The sequence below is a fragment of the Coniosporium apollinis genome (assembly GCF_000281105.1).
Source record: "Coniosporium apollinis CBS 100218 chromosome Unknown supercont1.12, whole genome shotgun sequence".
In the NCBI taxonomy this organism is placed as follows: Eukaryota; Fungi; Ascomycota; class Dothideomycetes; genus Coniosporium; species Coniosporium apollinis.
Window position 1 is genome coordinate 368,163 of NW_006913274.1, and position 13,762 is coordinate 381,924.

Sequence of the window (13,762 nt, forward strand, 5' to 3'; positions counted from 1 at the left end):
GGTTCGGAAGTGAGACTGTTGCTAACGACAGTGCAATGTTGACTGGGTCAGTCGATACAGAGCATAACTTCAACTGTGCGACTTCAACAAGACGAGCGTACTCGTGGGTCTCCAAAGACGAGGTCGTATTATGATGGCCGATGTCGCGATCTCGGTCCGGCCCTCTTCAAGCAGTCAGTGTTGCTTAGGCTGGAGTTCTAACTATAGTCGTTCATGCCAGAAACCATGTGTCGGTAGCTCCGCTTGAACGACTCCGCAGCGTGAGCGGGTCTTTGCGGAGGACGATCCCTAGAGGAAATGACGAAGACGTGCTTCACCTGTTGTGGTACGCGTTATGCAACTCTCCTCGGGTAGAGAGTTGTGGCTTTTAGTCGCACAGACACGGCAAGAGTCTGGATGCCAGCATGAACTGATGCCTCGTGCCAACAGAAGACTTTACGCCGTGGAGTGTGAGCGGATGCCCGCGTCTTCGAGAAGGACAGACTTGAAACGCATCAAAGAGGACAAGCTGCACCGGCGCTCCACTCACTCGGGTCAGACGCGCGCAGTTCAGAGATCTTCCGGAAGAGATGCATTAACAGTGATGCTAATGCAAGCTTTAGTGTGGAAGCCTGCTGCTTGGAGAGGAGGTGCCTGATCGTGGTTATCAACACCAATTTAGCTTCGATGTTGGTGCAAGCCGTGTCACCTGATTTCCCCTGCAGAGGTTCAAGGTGCCGCCCAGGAGATTAAGATTCCATTTCCGGGATCACCGTCGGTTCAATGAAACCTGATGTGTTCAATCCTGTTCACATCATCAACAATGTGAAAGTCACTGCCGGGTGTTGATCGATCTTCGCGCCCCTGACGCTTGTTGAGAGCAGTCTGTGCGCGGGTTTGGCGCAAGCCTCGCTGCTACAACGGCGAGCGGTCCCCATCGCTGCTGCGCGTTTCGGAAACAATTCGCAGCAACCGTTAGACCATGGACCTGGGACCAACTGGCCCCTAAACCCTGCTCGCGGGAACGGGCGAGGTCTGGCGCGTCCGCCAGAGCCCAATGGCGGGCGCCTACGGAGTATGGAGTGAGATATCCCAGCGCACGCGGCGCCATCTGCTCATCGGGATGTTTTAAGGCACATGTGCATCCTCTGCTTCATCGCCGAGCATTTAATTTCCTTAGAGTTTCCTCTCTACCGAGCTTCTCATTCGCTGTTTTACGTGGCGTTATATCGCGTTGGCTCCGTTCCGGGACCGTCAGCCGGCTTCCCCTGTGCTCTTTCTGCTTGCATCAGTCCCGGTCCATGCACTTCCCCCCAAGGTCCCTGGCCTGGCGCTGTGGGATCTGCGGGTGCATGCACCAGATGTGTTTCCCTCGTTCTCGGCTCGTGCTTGGGCACCTGCAATTCTCTTCCTTCGTGCTCTATTCGTAACATCTGCGGTGCTTTACACGGGAGGACCTCTGGTTTCTTAGCTGTCCTCACCTAGGTCCGGTCGCTGTACGCCTTGATTGCTTCTGCATGCCACTTCTGGAAGCCGACACCTGGAGATAGTCGTAACGACTGTCACTTGTTCAAAGCTGAGTTGTCGCTGCTGGCGCTTGAACATCAAGTAAGGTAAGCTAAGTGAGCATTGTCAGCTCCTGAGTATCTATGTTCCTGGAGTTCACATCTAATTACTCCAACACAGCATCTTAAGACGCTTGTTCCCTCTCTTGCCACGCTCCGCCACTGACAGCATTCCTTACACGCGAAGAGTCCTTGGATTCCTTATTAAGAGCTGGACTCTATCCACGGCCGTTGCTCCGCGTGGGTGTTTGCTACTTGCTGTGTCACGTTGCAGTACTTCAGCCACGCTGGTCGGTTGCCACGCGCGCAGCCGGATACCCTCAGAGCAACACGCTGCAACGTCACGGACCGGAAAACTGGCTGGATCAGATACTTGCGCCGAAGGAGTCCACGCCGTACTGCGACTTCCACGAAGCCTCGCGATCGATTCAAGACGTTGTCCTAAGCCTTGAGTGCCCGCGCGCCGAGGGGCATCAGTGCACTGTGCAGAGTAATGCATTAAGCGCAGCGGATCGGTTTCCATTGGAAACGCCACCAGGGCAATAAGATCACCCCCTGCACTCTATGAGCTGCGGACAAAGCCCAGCTCGGGACAATCAACGGATACCAACATACCATCGATCGAGGACAATGGCCACCGATTACTTCTCGGACTATGGGACGTCTGGCTCACCTTATGTCGCTTCCTCGCCAACGGAGACGCCCTTCTACACGCCGAGACTAGCTCTGTCCCGACGGACTTCGAGATACGGGACGTCATCGCCTGGTCCATCCTCCTCACCGCCTCCTCTCCCCGCTGATGCACCAGACCTTGCAGACGGTGATAACGTTTCTATCCTTGATCCACGAAGATTCACTCCGACATTGCAAGCTTCGCTGGTGTCAGAGATTCTATCATTGCGTCGAGATCTAGAGTCTAAAACCAAGTTCATTGAGGATCTTGAGGATGACCTGCACAGAACGAAAACGGAGAATGAGTCTCTAAGCGACGAGCTTGCACAAGCGATTAAAGACAGCCGAACTGCTGAAACCAGGTTTGAGGAGTCCGAAAAGGGAACTCTTTCTGCTCTGGAAAGTGTCTCGAGCGAGAGGGACGACCTCAAGAGAACCACCATTGAACTGAGGGACAGACTGGAAGCTTCACATAGGAAAGTCCGTATTCAAGAGAACGACTCAGAACGCGTGCATGAATTGTGGGAGAAAGAGAGAAAGACTTGGCATGATGAAAAGCGGCAGCTTGAGCGGCGGGTTCATATTACAGAGGCAAGACTACGGACGATCTTGATAGAGCTAGCCGCTCACGAGGATGCCGCGCATGAGCCAGGCGTGAGCAGCGAGGCTGAGGACAATGCACATGATAGTGGCCTTGGAAACGAAAGCGACACCACCAGTCTCCGATCCGTGAGCCGTTATTCGTGCAGCCGGAACGGGCGTCATGCGAGAAACACAAGTCTTTGCAGTTCGATCAGCGTTGCACACGTCCAAAGATATACCTTGCAGACTCCGACCGGCTCGCCTATGCGTGGCAAATTTGGCAACATGACTTTGGCAGATGAACTGGTCTTGGACGAGGACGCAGAGGACATGGAAGAGCTGGAACTCGATTCTGATGATTTTCCGGAGAACGAGATGCGAGCTCGTAGAGCGCTTGAATCGCGACAATCAACGTATCAGGACGACAAAGCAAAGCGCATTCTTGGACTCACGGACGATGAAAGTAATAGAGATTCCTTCGCTGGGCCGAGAGCAATGTCGCCGTGCAAGTCGGACAGGGGAGTGTCGGGACACATCCGCATGTCCAGCACAGCTAAGTCTACAAAACTGGCATACGTGGACACGGGAGTACAATTTTCACCGCCATCCTCACCGCGACTGGCGCTCAGGATGGGCCCGCTTGAGGAGGCATTCGAGCCAAGACCGCTATCAAAGGACGGTGAGGCGAATCAAAGACGAAAGCGCATCTCAGTCAACACATCCGGCTCGCCGAGCCGGTTTATGCATCAGGCTTCGCTCGCTGAGCCAGAGAAGGATTGTGTGATGGTGTCTGCCTCATCCCAGACCATTGAAGAACCTCCCAGTCCCCCAGAGACACCGAAGGTCTCCACGCCTCTATCTCCTAAGGTTCCAGCGGTACATTCGACGCCCATGCTGACCCTGGAGTACTGTTCCACGTCAACCCAAACGGAGTCATCAAGTAGCCCGGAAGCGAAGACAACAGCGCCTGTAGCCTCGACAAGAGCTCCGCCTCCACCTCCTATCCCCGTACCCTCCATTGCCATACATCCTCCCCAGTCTGCCCCTACATCACCCAAAGAGCCCATACTTCCGCCAGGCACCAAAAACGCTGAATGCCAGACAACCTTCAACCTTTCAGCTTTCACGAGGTCGGTCTCCATGCAAACTGAGGAGATTCTGGTAGACAGGCGGTTAAACAAACTGCCTCCTCATCTGCGACCTTCAGCGATCAAGTCAAGACCTACCTCGTTGGAGCCAGAGACACAACAAGCACGACAGATTCAGCTAGGTCCTCTCCAGAAAGCGCCTCCGCAACCCCAGATCATGCGGCCTGCACGGGACGTCTCACACGGCATGTCTTCGAAGTCAACGATGAGGATAGAGAACCGGTATCCAGGCAACAATGACAATGGTCCACTGACGCATGGCAGTCATAAGATTCCCAGCCGACCTTTTAGGACCAGTAGCCTCTTCGCCGGCTTTGACGGAGCGAGCTCGGACGAAGGCGATGACCTTGGCGTCGCAGAGCTCAGTGATGATGAGCATCGCCGAGCGCCACTGATGCTCGCCAGTAATAGAACGCCGAAGCATAGTCGACCGTTGGCGAATATGCCCACTCCCGTGCCAGAAGAGAGGGAGCCAAGCCCGAGCGCGTGGCAAAGTGACGCTGCACCTTACAAGGGTATAGTGCCTGGCTCGAGGCGAAGCTCTCCCGAGAAAGCGTCTCGGGTGTCCAAGCCAGCAAGGGTCTCTACTCTAATTCGGCAGCCCAGCATACGCCGCGCAGCAATAATCCAGAGCAGCACTTCTGCTCACTTTCAGCAACGATCTCGGACCCCGAGCCTGGCCAGTCTTGAATCCAGCGCCCAATCTAGTGCGACCCGGCCTCCGTTCCCAGTGCCAACAAGGTCGAGCTCTCGCAAACTACCGATGAGTAAGAGCGAAGGCGCTCAGAGTCCCACACCTCGCGGCAGTTTTCCTAAACGCTCGCAAGGCCAGAGGCAGCACGTCAGGGGAGAAAGCTTGCGCAAGGTGCGATCTGCGGCAGTCATACCGCGAGGTGAACAGGCCGAGGGAGATCGAAGGCCACCATCGCCTCAGAAACCTCCTTCTCCAAGGCGAAAACCAAGTCCACAGCTGCCTCCTTTACCCAACCAGGACTTGACGTCCTCAACATACATTTACTCAGCGAAACGCTTCGGCCACCGGTCTCAGCCCTCGCAAGAGACAGCACAGACTGGCACAGAATCTAACGCGAGCTCAACGCAGCCGACCACCGTTGTAGATGCGATTGCAGCAACCATGGTTGGGGAGTGGATGTGGAAGTATGTTCGGAAGCGGAAATCCTTTGGTATACAAGATTCTGCTCAAGACACTGGGCAGCCTGGTGTAGACGGCACTGTTAACGTGGCTATCGGTGGCGTTCGACACAAGCGCTGGGTATGGCTTTCGCCGTACGAGCGCTCAGTCATGTGGAGCAGCAAGCAGCCAACTTCCGAGTCGGCCCTGCTGGGCAAGAGCGGTCGCAAGCGTAAGTCTACCCGCTCTAGCTGTTCACTGATCGCTAACCGTCTATAGTGGTCATACAATCGGTCTTAGACGTGAAAGACAACACACCCTCCCCGAAGAACTCCGGCATTCCGCCGCTTTTCGACCGCTCGATCCTCATCCTCACACAGGCCCGTGCTCTGAAATTCACCGCCATCTCCAAGGAGCGGCACTACCTCTGGCTGACAGCACTTTCGTTCCTCGCGCACTCCTCTGTCAGCCCTCCAGTATTCGCCTCTCTACCAGTCGTCATACCCAAGCCGGCTGAGGACCCATCCCGCTCACAAGCCCCTGCGCTCCGCCGCGGCAACTTCAACAACTCGGGCCGAGCCCCGGCGGGCAAGTCACCCGGGCCCCTGCTGCGCCAACAGTACTCCAGCCCAGCAGCACCGAGCCGCGAGAACCCAGACACATCTCTCTTCAGCCACGCAGAACCGATCCCCGACTACGCAGAGCCACCCGTAGTCCCCCGCTACGGCGGCGGCAGTCTCCACGGCCGCAAGCGCAGCTCGACAGGCCCGCGCCTCCCACCGCCACCTGGCTCCACCTTCCGCAGCTTCTCGCATACCGCCGTCCCCTCGATCTCGACCTTTTCGACTGGCACTGGCTCTTCTAACACCCCATCCAACCCTTCCTCGGTCTACAACCCCAACCTCAGCGGCCGGACTTCAGAGGCCAGTAGCTCGAACCGTAGGAGCCAGAACTTCTTCGACGCTGTTGGGCTGGTTCGCATGGATGCGTTCGTTGAGCCTATGCTGTCTGAGGAGGCGGTGCATGGGCCGCGGAGTCCTGCGATTGGCCACCAGGGCGGTGGCGGTGCTGCTGCGACACCGAGAATTAGTCGCAGAAGAGGCATCAGTCATCTGAGCCAGAGCACGAATGCCTCGTGGAGGAATGGGGGGGTGTATGATGAGAGCTTTGATCCGTTTCGTGGGTTTTAGGCTGCGAGTGGGGGGCTGAGGGAAAGTTTCCATCTGAATCTCTGGTACAATATTCACATTCTGGCGCTTGTTGATGGGCTTCCCATGCATGCACGCATTATGGCGTCTACTCTGCAGCTTTGGCCATCCGGGCAATACGGCGTTTATTTCCATCAGTATGAACGATCTGGTTGGCGCATCCCCTTATCGTTCGTCTCTCTCCATGTTGGCGTTAACTAAAAGACGGTCCGCTCACGTGGTTTTATCCGTTCATTGTCCGGTTAGTAGGGCTTCTTGTTTATGGCTTCGGTTTCCGACATACTCTCGGTCATCTCGTTTATAGTCAGAGTTGTTTTGGTCCTGATCGCGATAGCCGCCCACACTTCACATGTATTTTGGGGGGTTTGGGGCATAGCCAAATGCAAGTGCGCGGGGAGCTGGCATGTACAGCTCAATAGCGGAACAGCGGCCTTGTACTGTAACTAGCCCTCAGGCATGGCCATCCTTGCCTTGCAATCTGACGAGATTCACGTCTTGAGGTAGCCTTAGCGAAGATTCGTCACATTCATCTCGAGGACTATCATATATGCGCATCCGACTGACTCATCACTTGATATGAGTCGTCGCTTGCGCAAGAAACATCCGGCCGCTTCCCTCGCGTCTTCGCCGGGAGATTCTCCAATAAGCCCCTTCCAACCCTTCCCTGGTGATCATCCAATCCGCACAAGGCCAAAGGCCAAAGTCGTGTCGTGCATTCACCAAACACCCATGAATCGTTTAGACCTGCTTTCCGTACGAAGCAACAGATCCCAAATCCACGAAACCCGCGTCTTTAGCGGCGCGCCCAGTTCCGTTCTACATACCTCGCGCGCGATCTCCAGTCTCTGCTTCCGCCGCTTCCGTTCCAATAGGGCGCCCAGCTTCGGGCTCAGGTTCGCGGTGTGTCTCGATATTCGCTCCAGGCTCGATCCAGGTCCCGGTCCCGGTTCGATCTCCGGTCTGTCTCTCTCTGTCCTGAAGTCTCGTCTCCGCTGCATCTCCAACCCGGTTCTCCGTCTCACCCATAGATGCCATCCCAGCCCTATTACCTTGATCAGCTCCGGCCCCAAACCCTACCTGCCCCAACACCCGAAACATTTGACCCTCCTCAACATCCATCTCCCTGGGCGTGCATCTCAGCCTCCTCGGCTGCGCCGGCGGCCGTCGTGGCAGCGGTTCCGGTCCCAGCGTGTGGCTCTGTCTCTGAGTCTCGCTCTGTCTCGGCTGCACCCTCTCCCTCCGCCCCCGTCTCCACGTCTCGTACTCCCTCGCATGCGCGCCATAGCGGCGCCACCCCTGCGGCGTGGGCGGAAGCGGCGCCTCTCTCCTGTTGCTGGCGCCGCCTGGTCCGTTAATCGAAGACGTATCGGCCGCCGGGCTGGGCTCGCTGAAGCGCGTCCATGCGCGCTCGCGCGGCGGAGAGGGGCTGGTGGTCATGGCAGCGGTGGCGTCGGCGAGCTGCTGCGCGCGGAGCAAAGAGCGCTGCAGTTGGCGGTAGTTTGTTAGGTCGTCGGCTGCGCGGGGGGAGGGGGCGCGCGGAGGCTGGCGGTGGGACAGGGTGAGCTGTGGTGGGGATGTTAGTCGGAGGGTGGTGTGATGGCGAGGGTACGTGGTTCCGGGGGCCTCGGGGGCTGGTAGAGCCGCGGAGCGAGATCTGAACTGAGGAGCGCGGATATGGGCCCAAGAGACTGTAACGGTTAGATCTAGGGATGGAGAAAACCGACGTTCATGCGACAATCCATCCATCCCTTCGCCCAGAAACTAATGAGCACGAGGAGAGATCCGAAGTCGAAGAGGAGAAGACCGTATGACGCTGGTTGGACCCACCAGGCTTTTGCCCAGCCGAGTTTGTCGACCTTCCTGCGCGGGCTCTGTAGAGGTGGCGCAACGGCGCGTGGTTCTAGAGATGGGACGGCAACGGTGGTGAAGGTCGACGGTGCGGGGGCAGTTGTGGACCACTGGTCGACGCGTGGAAAAGAGATCTTGGTCGAGATGAAGTTGGAGTTGTTGTTAGAGGATTGCGGTTGGATCGTCGTAGTAGTAGCTGGAGCGTCGATGAAGGTTCTTGTGGAGAAGGTGGACGCGATTGCGAGGGACAGTAGTGCTAGAACCATTGCTCTTGACAACTTTCGGGGTAGCTGGAGCATAGTGGTTGTTGAGTGAAGAACACGCGGACCGATTTATGGTGAACTATCAAGCAACGAAGGCCGACGACGAGATTGTAGAAAACGTTGCTAGAGGTTGCGAAGGAAGTGGGTTCTGGAAGCTATTAAAGGTAGTGAAGTGAACGAAGCTGGAGAAGGCCGCGCTATGATTAACATGAGAGTAAAAGATATTGGTTACGTCACTGCAAATGCAACAAGTCCTCAGTCAACCGCGGATTTTGTTCAGCCGACGAGGATATCCAAAGCCCTCTCAGACAAGCCATATGTACAAACCATCTGCTCCATGCAACTCCAGCGCCGCCAGAAAATCGTCGTCGAATATGCATCATCCATTCAATGCGCGCTCATTATTCCTTGTCCCACGGCAGAGCAAACGTGCCGACCCAGTCCTCGACCTCCTTCCTAAGCTGCATTATGTCCGGTACATCCTCTCCTTCACCCAGCGCCTCCTTGAACGCATTTACGCTGCCTGGGTTCTTCCTGTTGTTCGCCTCTGCCTGCTCTCTGGCAGTCTTGTCAAACTTCTGCGTGATGGTCACGGCACGGTGAACGATGTCTGCCACTCGCTTGAAGTCCTCGGGTCGGAAGCCACGCGTCGTCATTGCTGGTGTACCCATGCGTAGCCCGCCTGGCTTCATGGCTGACTTGTCGCCGGGTACGGTGTTCTTGTTGCTCGCCACTCCAACAAGTTCCAGTACCCGCTCTACACGCGCACCATCGACACCCTTATCCTTCAAATCAACCAGAACCAGGTGATTTTCGGTGCCTCCACTGACAACGTTGTAGCCCAAGCCACCCTTGCCTCTCGGATTGCCTAATCGCTCGGCAAGTGCCTTTGCGTTCAACAGAACCGTGCGCTGGTACTCCTTGAACTCGGGTGTGTGCGCTTGCTGTAGCGCTACAGCCAAAGCAGTGATTGTGTGGTTGTGGGGGCCGCCCTGGTGGCCAGGAAATACTGACGCATTGATACGTCCTCCAAGGTCGTACGTCTCCTCGATTCCCTTATTGTCTACACGTCGAACCCCTTTCCGGTAGAAGATCATGGCACCGCGAGGTCCACGTAGAGACTTGTGCGTCGTAGTCGTCACGACATCTGAATGTGTGAACGGCGACGGGATGACGCCAGCGGCCACCAGCCCGGATATGTGTGCCATATCAGATAGAAGGTATGCGCCAACCTTATCACAAATGTCCCGCATACGCTCATAATCAATTAACCGACTGTACGCGGATGTACCTGCGATGATCAGCTTCGGCCGGTAAAGCAATGCCAGCTCCTCCAACTTGACATAATCGATTAGACCAGTCTTCTCATCTAGCCTGTATGGTAGAGTTTCGAAATATTTGGATATTGCGGAGATTTTCTTAGTCGGTGTCTGGTAGCCGTGGGAGAGGTGGCCGCCATGAGGAAGGTCGAGTCCCATGATGCGGTCGTGGGTGTTGAGAAGAGCGGAATAGGCATAGAGGTTCGCGGGAGAGCCGGACAGAGCTATCATGGCTGGTCAGCGCGTATCATTTGCAAGGCCGACACAAACCCACGTTGGACATTCACCCCCCATTGGTCCTCCTTGAGACCGAATGCTCTAAGTGCTCGGTGTTGACACAGCCGTTCCGCTTCATCGATGTGCTCGTTGCCGCCGTAGTACCGCGCTCCAGGATACCCCTCAGAGTACTTGTCTGGTAGTGACGCTCAGTATAGTCCCGCGTTGACTCGCTTTATGGACATACTTTGCATTACACTGCCCAATGCATCGAGCACAGCTTGTGATGTGAAGTTCTCGGACGGTATCAGGTTTATGAAGTGTTTCTGCCGCCTTTTCTCCTGCAAGTAGGACGTGCTCGGTTAGGAATTGGCGGTTGAGAGGCTTGGAGGATCGGGCACCTTTTGGATTATGTCGTATACGGTGGGGTCAGCCTCTTCAAGGTTTGCCGAGAGAAGCTGTACACACTGTCAGGAGCAGTCCAAGTAAAGACAATAACCTTCGCCGCTTCTAACCTTCTGCTGCGCATCCGAGGACAGGCCCCGCCTCATGGAGGCTTGCAGCTCGAAGCGGCATCTTTGCGCAGCGGGCCGCTGGACGCTGGAAGACAGCAACGAGCGCGAGGCTCGACAGCTGCTTCGGAGGGTCGACATGGCGTCGAGATGTGAGGATGGCGAACACAAAGCTCGGTATTCCTCGGGCGGTGGTGCCACTCGTGGTGTGGAGTGTAGAGACGAGGATGCTCGAAGCCGCTAAGCTGCATCGCGTTAGGCTTGGCTCTGCAACGGCTTTCCTCGACAACGACGACACTATGGGCTCGAATTCTTCTTTTCTTTCTTCAACACAACTAAAATCCAGATGATGAGATGGCCTTTGAGACAGCTGCATCCTCACTCGCTCCCGCGCAAGCCTGGGCGACGTGGGTGCTGTTGACATGTTCCGGGCCCGCCTCACCACCTTGAAAGGGACAATCTGAAATCTTCTGATGGATTTGTTGTGTGTTGTACCTGCTCCAGTGCCCAGCAGCAGTTCTTCAAGCGTATGATGGTGACTTCGGGGATGTGGCATGTGAGGGTGGGAAACCCGCTAAGGTAGCTGGCTGCTGCTTAAGTGCCTTACTTCGGGACTTGATGTCAGCCAACCTTTTCGCCTGGCGCTGCTGTACGTAAAATCCTTCGCCCACCTCGTCCACTGCTTCTGTGTATATAGCCCGCCTCCTCCAGAACACTGTGCAAGGCTGTGGTGTATCGTTACAATCAGCGCCGACAGTGTTAGTTGCCGCACCGCGAGAGCGTCTTGGCTGCCAGGCTGTTGACCCTGAATGACCGACATCACCTGCAAGTTTGCATATACAAAACCCTTTATCCTCACAACCGACAGTGACCATCAGTCTCCCTCGGCGGCGCTTCTCAACACCTCGTTTCTTCCCTAAGCAACGAGACGCACAGGCGCGGAACTAGGCACCGTGACCAGCCGGCCGTCGACTTGAGCACCTTCCCGTCCCTTCCTCTTCCAGTTCCCTTACTTTCCTCACTAGCTCGCCTTGGCACATGGTGTTTGTTCCAACCTCAGTCCATCTCTACCTGATACATCTCCCTTCTCTAAAGCAGCTCGTTTCGTATTCCACTGGAACCCTTCAGTGCTCCCATCCTAACGGAACCTCTCGTTGACATCCAGTATTCTCCTCGCCTCTTCCCACCATCAACCGTCTGGCTTCCAAATTTCTCCCACCACACCGCCCGCCCGGCATTCATAGGGACTCCGCCAACGGCAACCGGAAGGTCGCACTGGATCTAGTCACGCTTCCGGGGCACGTGCTTCGGTCATCGGCTCCGTAGGAGGGTATTTGACCGCACAGAGGCGACATAAAGGTCACTACCATCCGAAACCCACGACATCCTCGACCAACTCGCTGCGGAAGATCTCACATCGCTGGAGGATAATCGTCATCAAAGCTCACTGCCGTTATGCCGTCCAAGGTGCGGAAGCTCACGAAGCAATCGACGGCGTCACAGGGACGCGCAAAGAGCGAAGAACTCGGGGACGGCCACTTTACTACCAACATCAACCAGCGCACTGGGCGTCCGATCAGGAAGTCAGCTGGCAGAAAGTCACTGAACCCGGGCTATCTAGATTCATTCGAGGTCATCGAGGATCATCAAGAGGATACGGCGTCAGACGATGAGTACGACGAAGATGAAGAGATCACCTTGATCACGCGACCGAAAAAGGCACTCAATTCGGTCATCAGGTTGCGAAAACGCGCCCGCACACCAACACCATCGCCGTCGCCACCACCGCTATCACCGATGCATCCTCCTGACTTGCCCACACAGGAGGATGGAGCTTCACCATCTCAATCTGAGAGCGAGTTGGAAGCTCTTACAGATGATTACCAGCCTATCACGATTACCCTCAATATTCCCCCCGGCCAAGAAGGCCCCATCCATCTTCATCTGAATGTCGCAGACTTGCTCAGAGGAAGATCCGCCACGCGGAACATCGCATCAAAGCCTCAGAGCACAAGACGGCGCGTCAGGACTCCTCGAGATCGGACCTCCGGCGCCAATGGCCTCACAACCCCTCAGAGCAAGGCCGCGGATGACAACAAGGTGGGATTCCTAGATCTACCATCTGAACTTCGAAACATCGTGTATCGTCACTTGTTCGTTGTGAAGAATCCATTCGACTTCAACAAACCATCAAACTTCTGCCGTTCATCCGCTTTCCTTGCAACGTGCAGGCAGGTCTATGAGGAGGGCCGCAGCATCCTGTACGGGGAGAACTCCTTCGCTTTTGAGCGGAACAAGATGTCCAGGTCGCATTACTGGGAGGCCGACCACAAGGAGATTGGATACAAGGACATGCGACGCTTCCTCGAGAGCATCGGCAACACGAACCTCGCCCATATCCGCGAGATGTGCATCTGGTTCGACGACGGCGTACCTTCGACCACGCCCCATCTCCAGAACGCTGAGGCTCGCCGCTTCGTGCATGATCCCCACATCATCGAATGCCTGCGCAAGATCTCGCGGCACGCCAAACTCAAGAAGCTCAGGCTTTGCTTCCACGGACGGAAGATGCTGGCGAAGACAGACTACCGCTTTCTCAAGGCTCTCAAGGAGATCAAAGCCGATACGGTCAGCATCGTCAGCCACCCGCGCTCGGACAATTACTACTGGGGCCCGCCGAAAATCCAGCCGGATCTCAAGACGCAGCTTGTCAAGGATATGACGCGGGAAGAGAAGTTGTACGAGACTGAAAAGGAAAAAGAGAAGGAGATGCAGAAGGCGAAGGAGCGAGACGAACAAAAGAAGAAGCTGATGGAAAAGTACGGAGACTGGTACAGTTACGAGACTCTGCTCACTCTGGATGGGCGAAACGAATGATGTATGGTCCGAGATCTGAGGCTGTTTGTTGCTCCACTCTTGGCTCTTACTCTCTTCACAGTCCGTTCCTACGACAGCGAGTTGAGTGACCCATGCGCTGGGTCCCACATCATTCGGGGGTTCTGCCCTTGGCTCAGATCCGACTTCTATCCAACACTTACGGGTATCTTCTGTGGTGATCACTTGCACATTGCGAGCAAGTACTGCTATCTTATGCCCTTGCTTTAGATTTTCCTGGCTTTGTTTGCATTAGCTACATGGGTGGTGCGGGAATTATCTTGTATGTCATTTCCTTACTGAACAGGTATCGGGCGGAGGCAAGGAGCCTGGGTTCTCCCTTTACGTATTTGCTTGCACAATTGCTCAGAGGCTAGCTGTGTTATATTCTCGGAGGAACTCTTGATTTTGTTGGTTTTCAAGCGTGCATCACTAGGATAGCAT

General features: G+C 55.6%; 4 protein-coding genes across 4 annotated transcripts; 2 read left to right on the plus strand and 2 right to left on the minus strand.

The window, feature by feature from the left end:
- Window positions 1-2,174: 2,174 nt before the first annotated feature.
- Window positions 2,175-6,268, plus strand: W97_03074 (uncharacterized protein; the record flags this gene model as incomplete). Its single annotated transcript, XM_007780973.1, has 2 exons — window positions 2,175-5,310; window positions 5,358-6,268. 2 exons carry the CDS (start codon window positions 2,175-2,177, stop codon window positions 6,266-6,268), a joined length of 4,047 nt encoding a protein of 1,348 aa, XP_007779163.1.
- Window positions 6,269-7,102: 834 nt separating this feature from the next.
- On the minus strand, window positions 7,103-8,433 carry W97_03075 (uncharacterized protein; the record flags this gene model as incomplete). Its single annotated transcript, XM_007780974.1, has 2 exons — window positions 7,103-7,849; window positions 8,011-8,433. The coding sequence occupies 2 exons, from the start codon at window positions 8,431-8,433 to the stop codon at window positions 7,103-7,105; spliced, it is 1,170 nt and encodes a 389-aa protein (XP_007779164.1).
- A 365-nt stretch (window positions 8,434-8,798) lies between these two features.
- W97_03076 (serine hydroxymethyltransferase, mitochondrial) lies at window positions 8,799-10,585 on the minus strand (the record flags this gene model as incomplete). The annotated part of the gene is made up of 5 exons (XM_007780975.1): window positions 8,799-9,940; window positions 9,991-10,128; window positions 10,180-10,273; window positions 10,334-10,390; window positions 10,448-10,585. The coding sequence occupies 5 exons, from the start codon at window positions 10,583-10,585 to the stop codon at window positions 8,799-8,801; spliced, it is 1,569 nt and encodes a 522-aa protein (XP_007779165.1).
- A 1,314-nt stretch (window positions 10,586-11,899) lies between these two features.
- Window positions 11,900-13,321, plus strand: W97_03077 (uncharacterized protein; the record flags this gene model as incomplete). Its single annotated transcript, XM_007780976.1, has 1 exon — window positions 11,900-13,321. The coding sequence occupies one exon, from the start codon at window positions 11,900-11,902 to the stop codon at window positions 13,319-13,321; it is 1,422 nt and encodes a 473-aa protein (XP_007779166.1).
- Window positions 13,322-13,762: the final 441 nt, after the last annotated feature.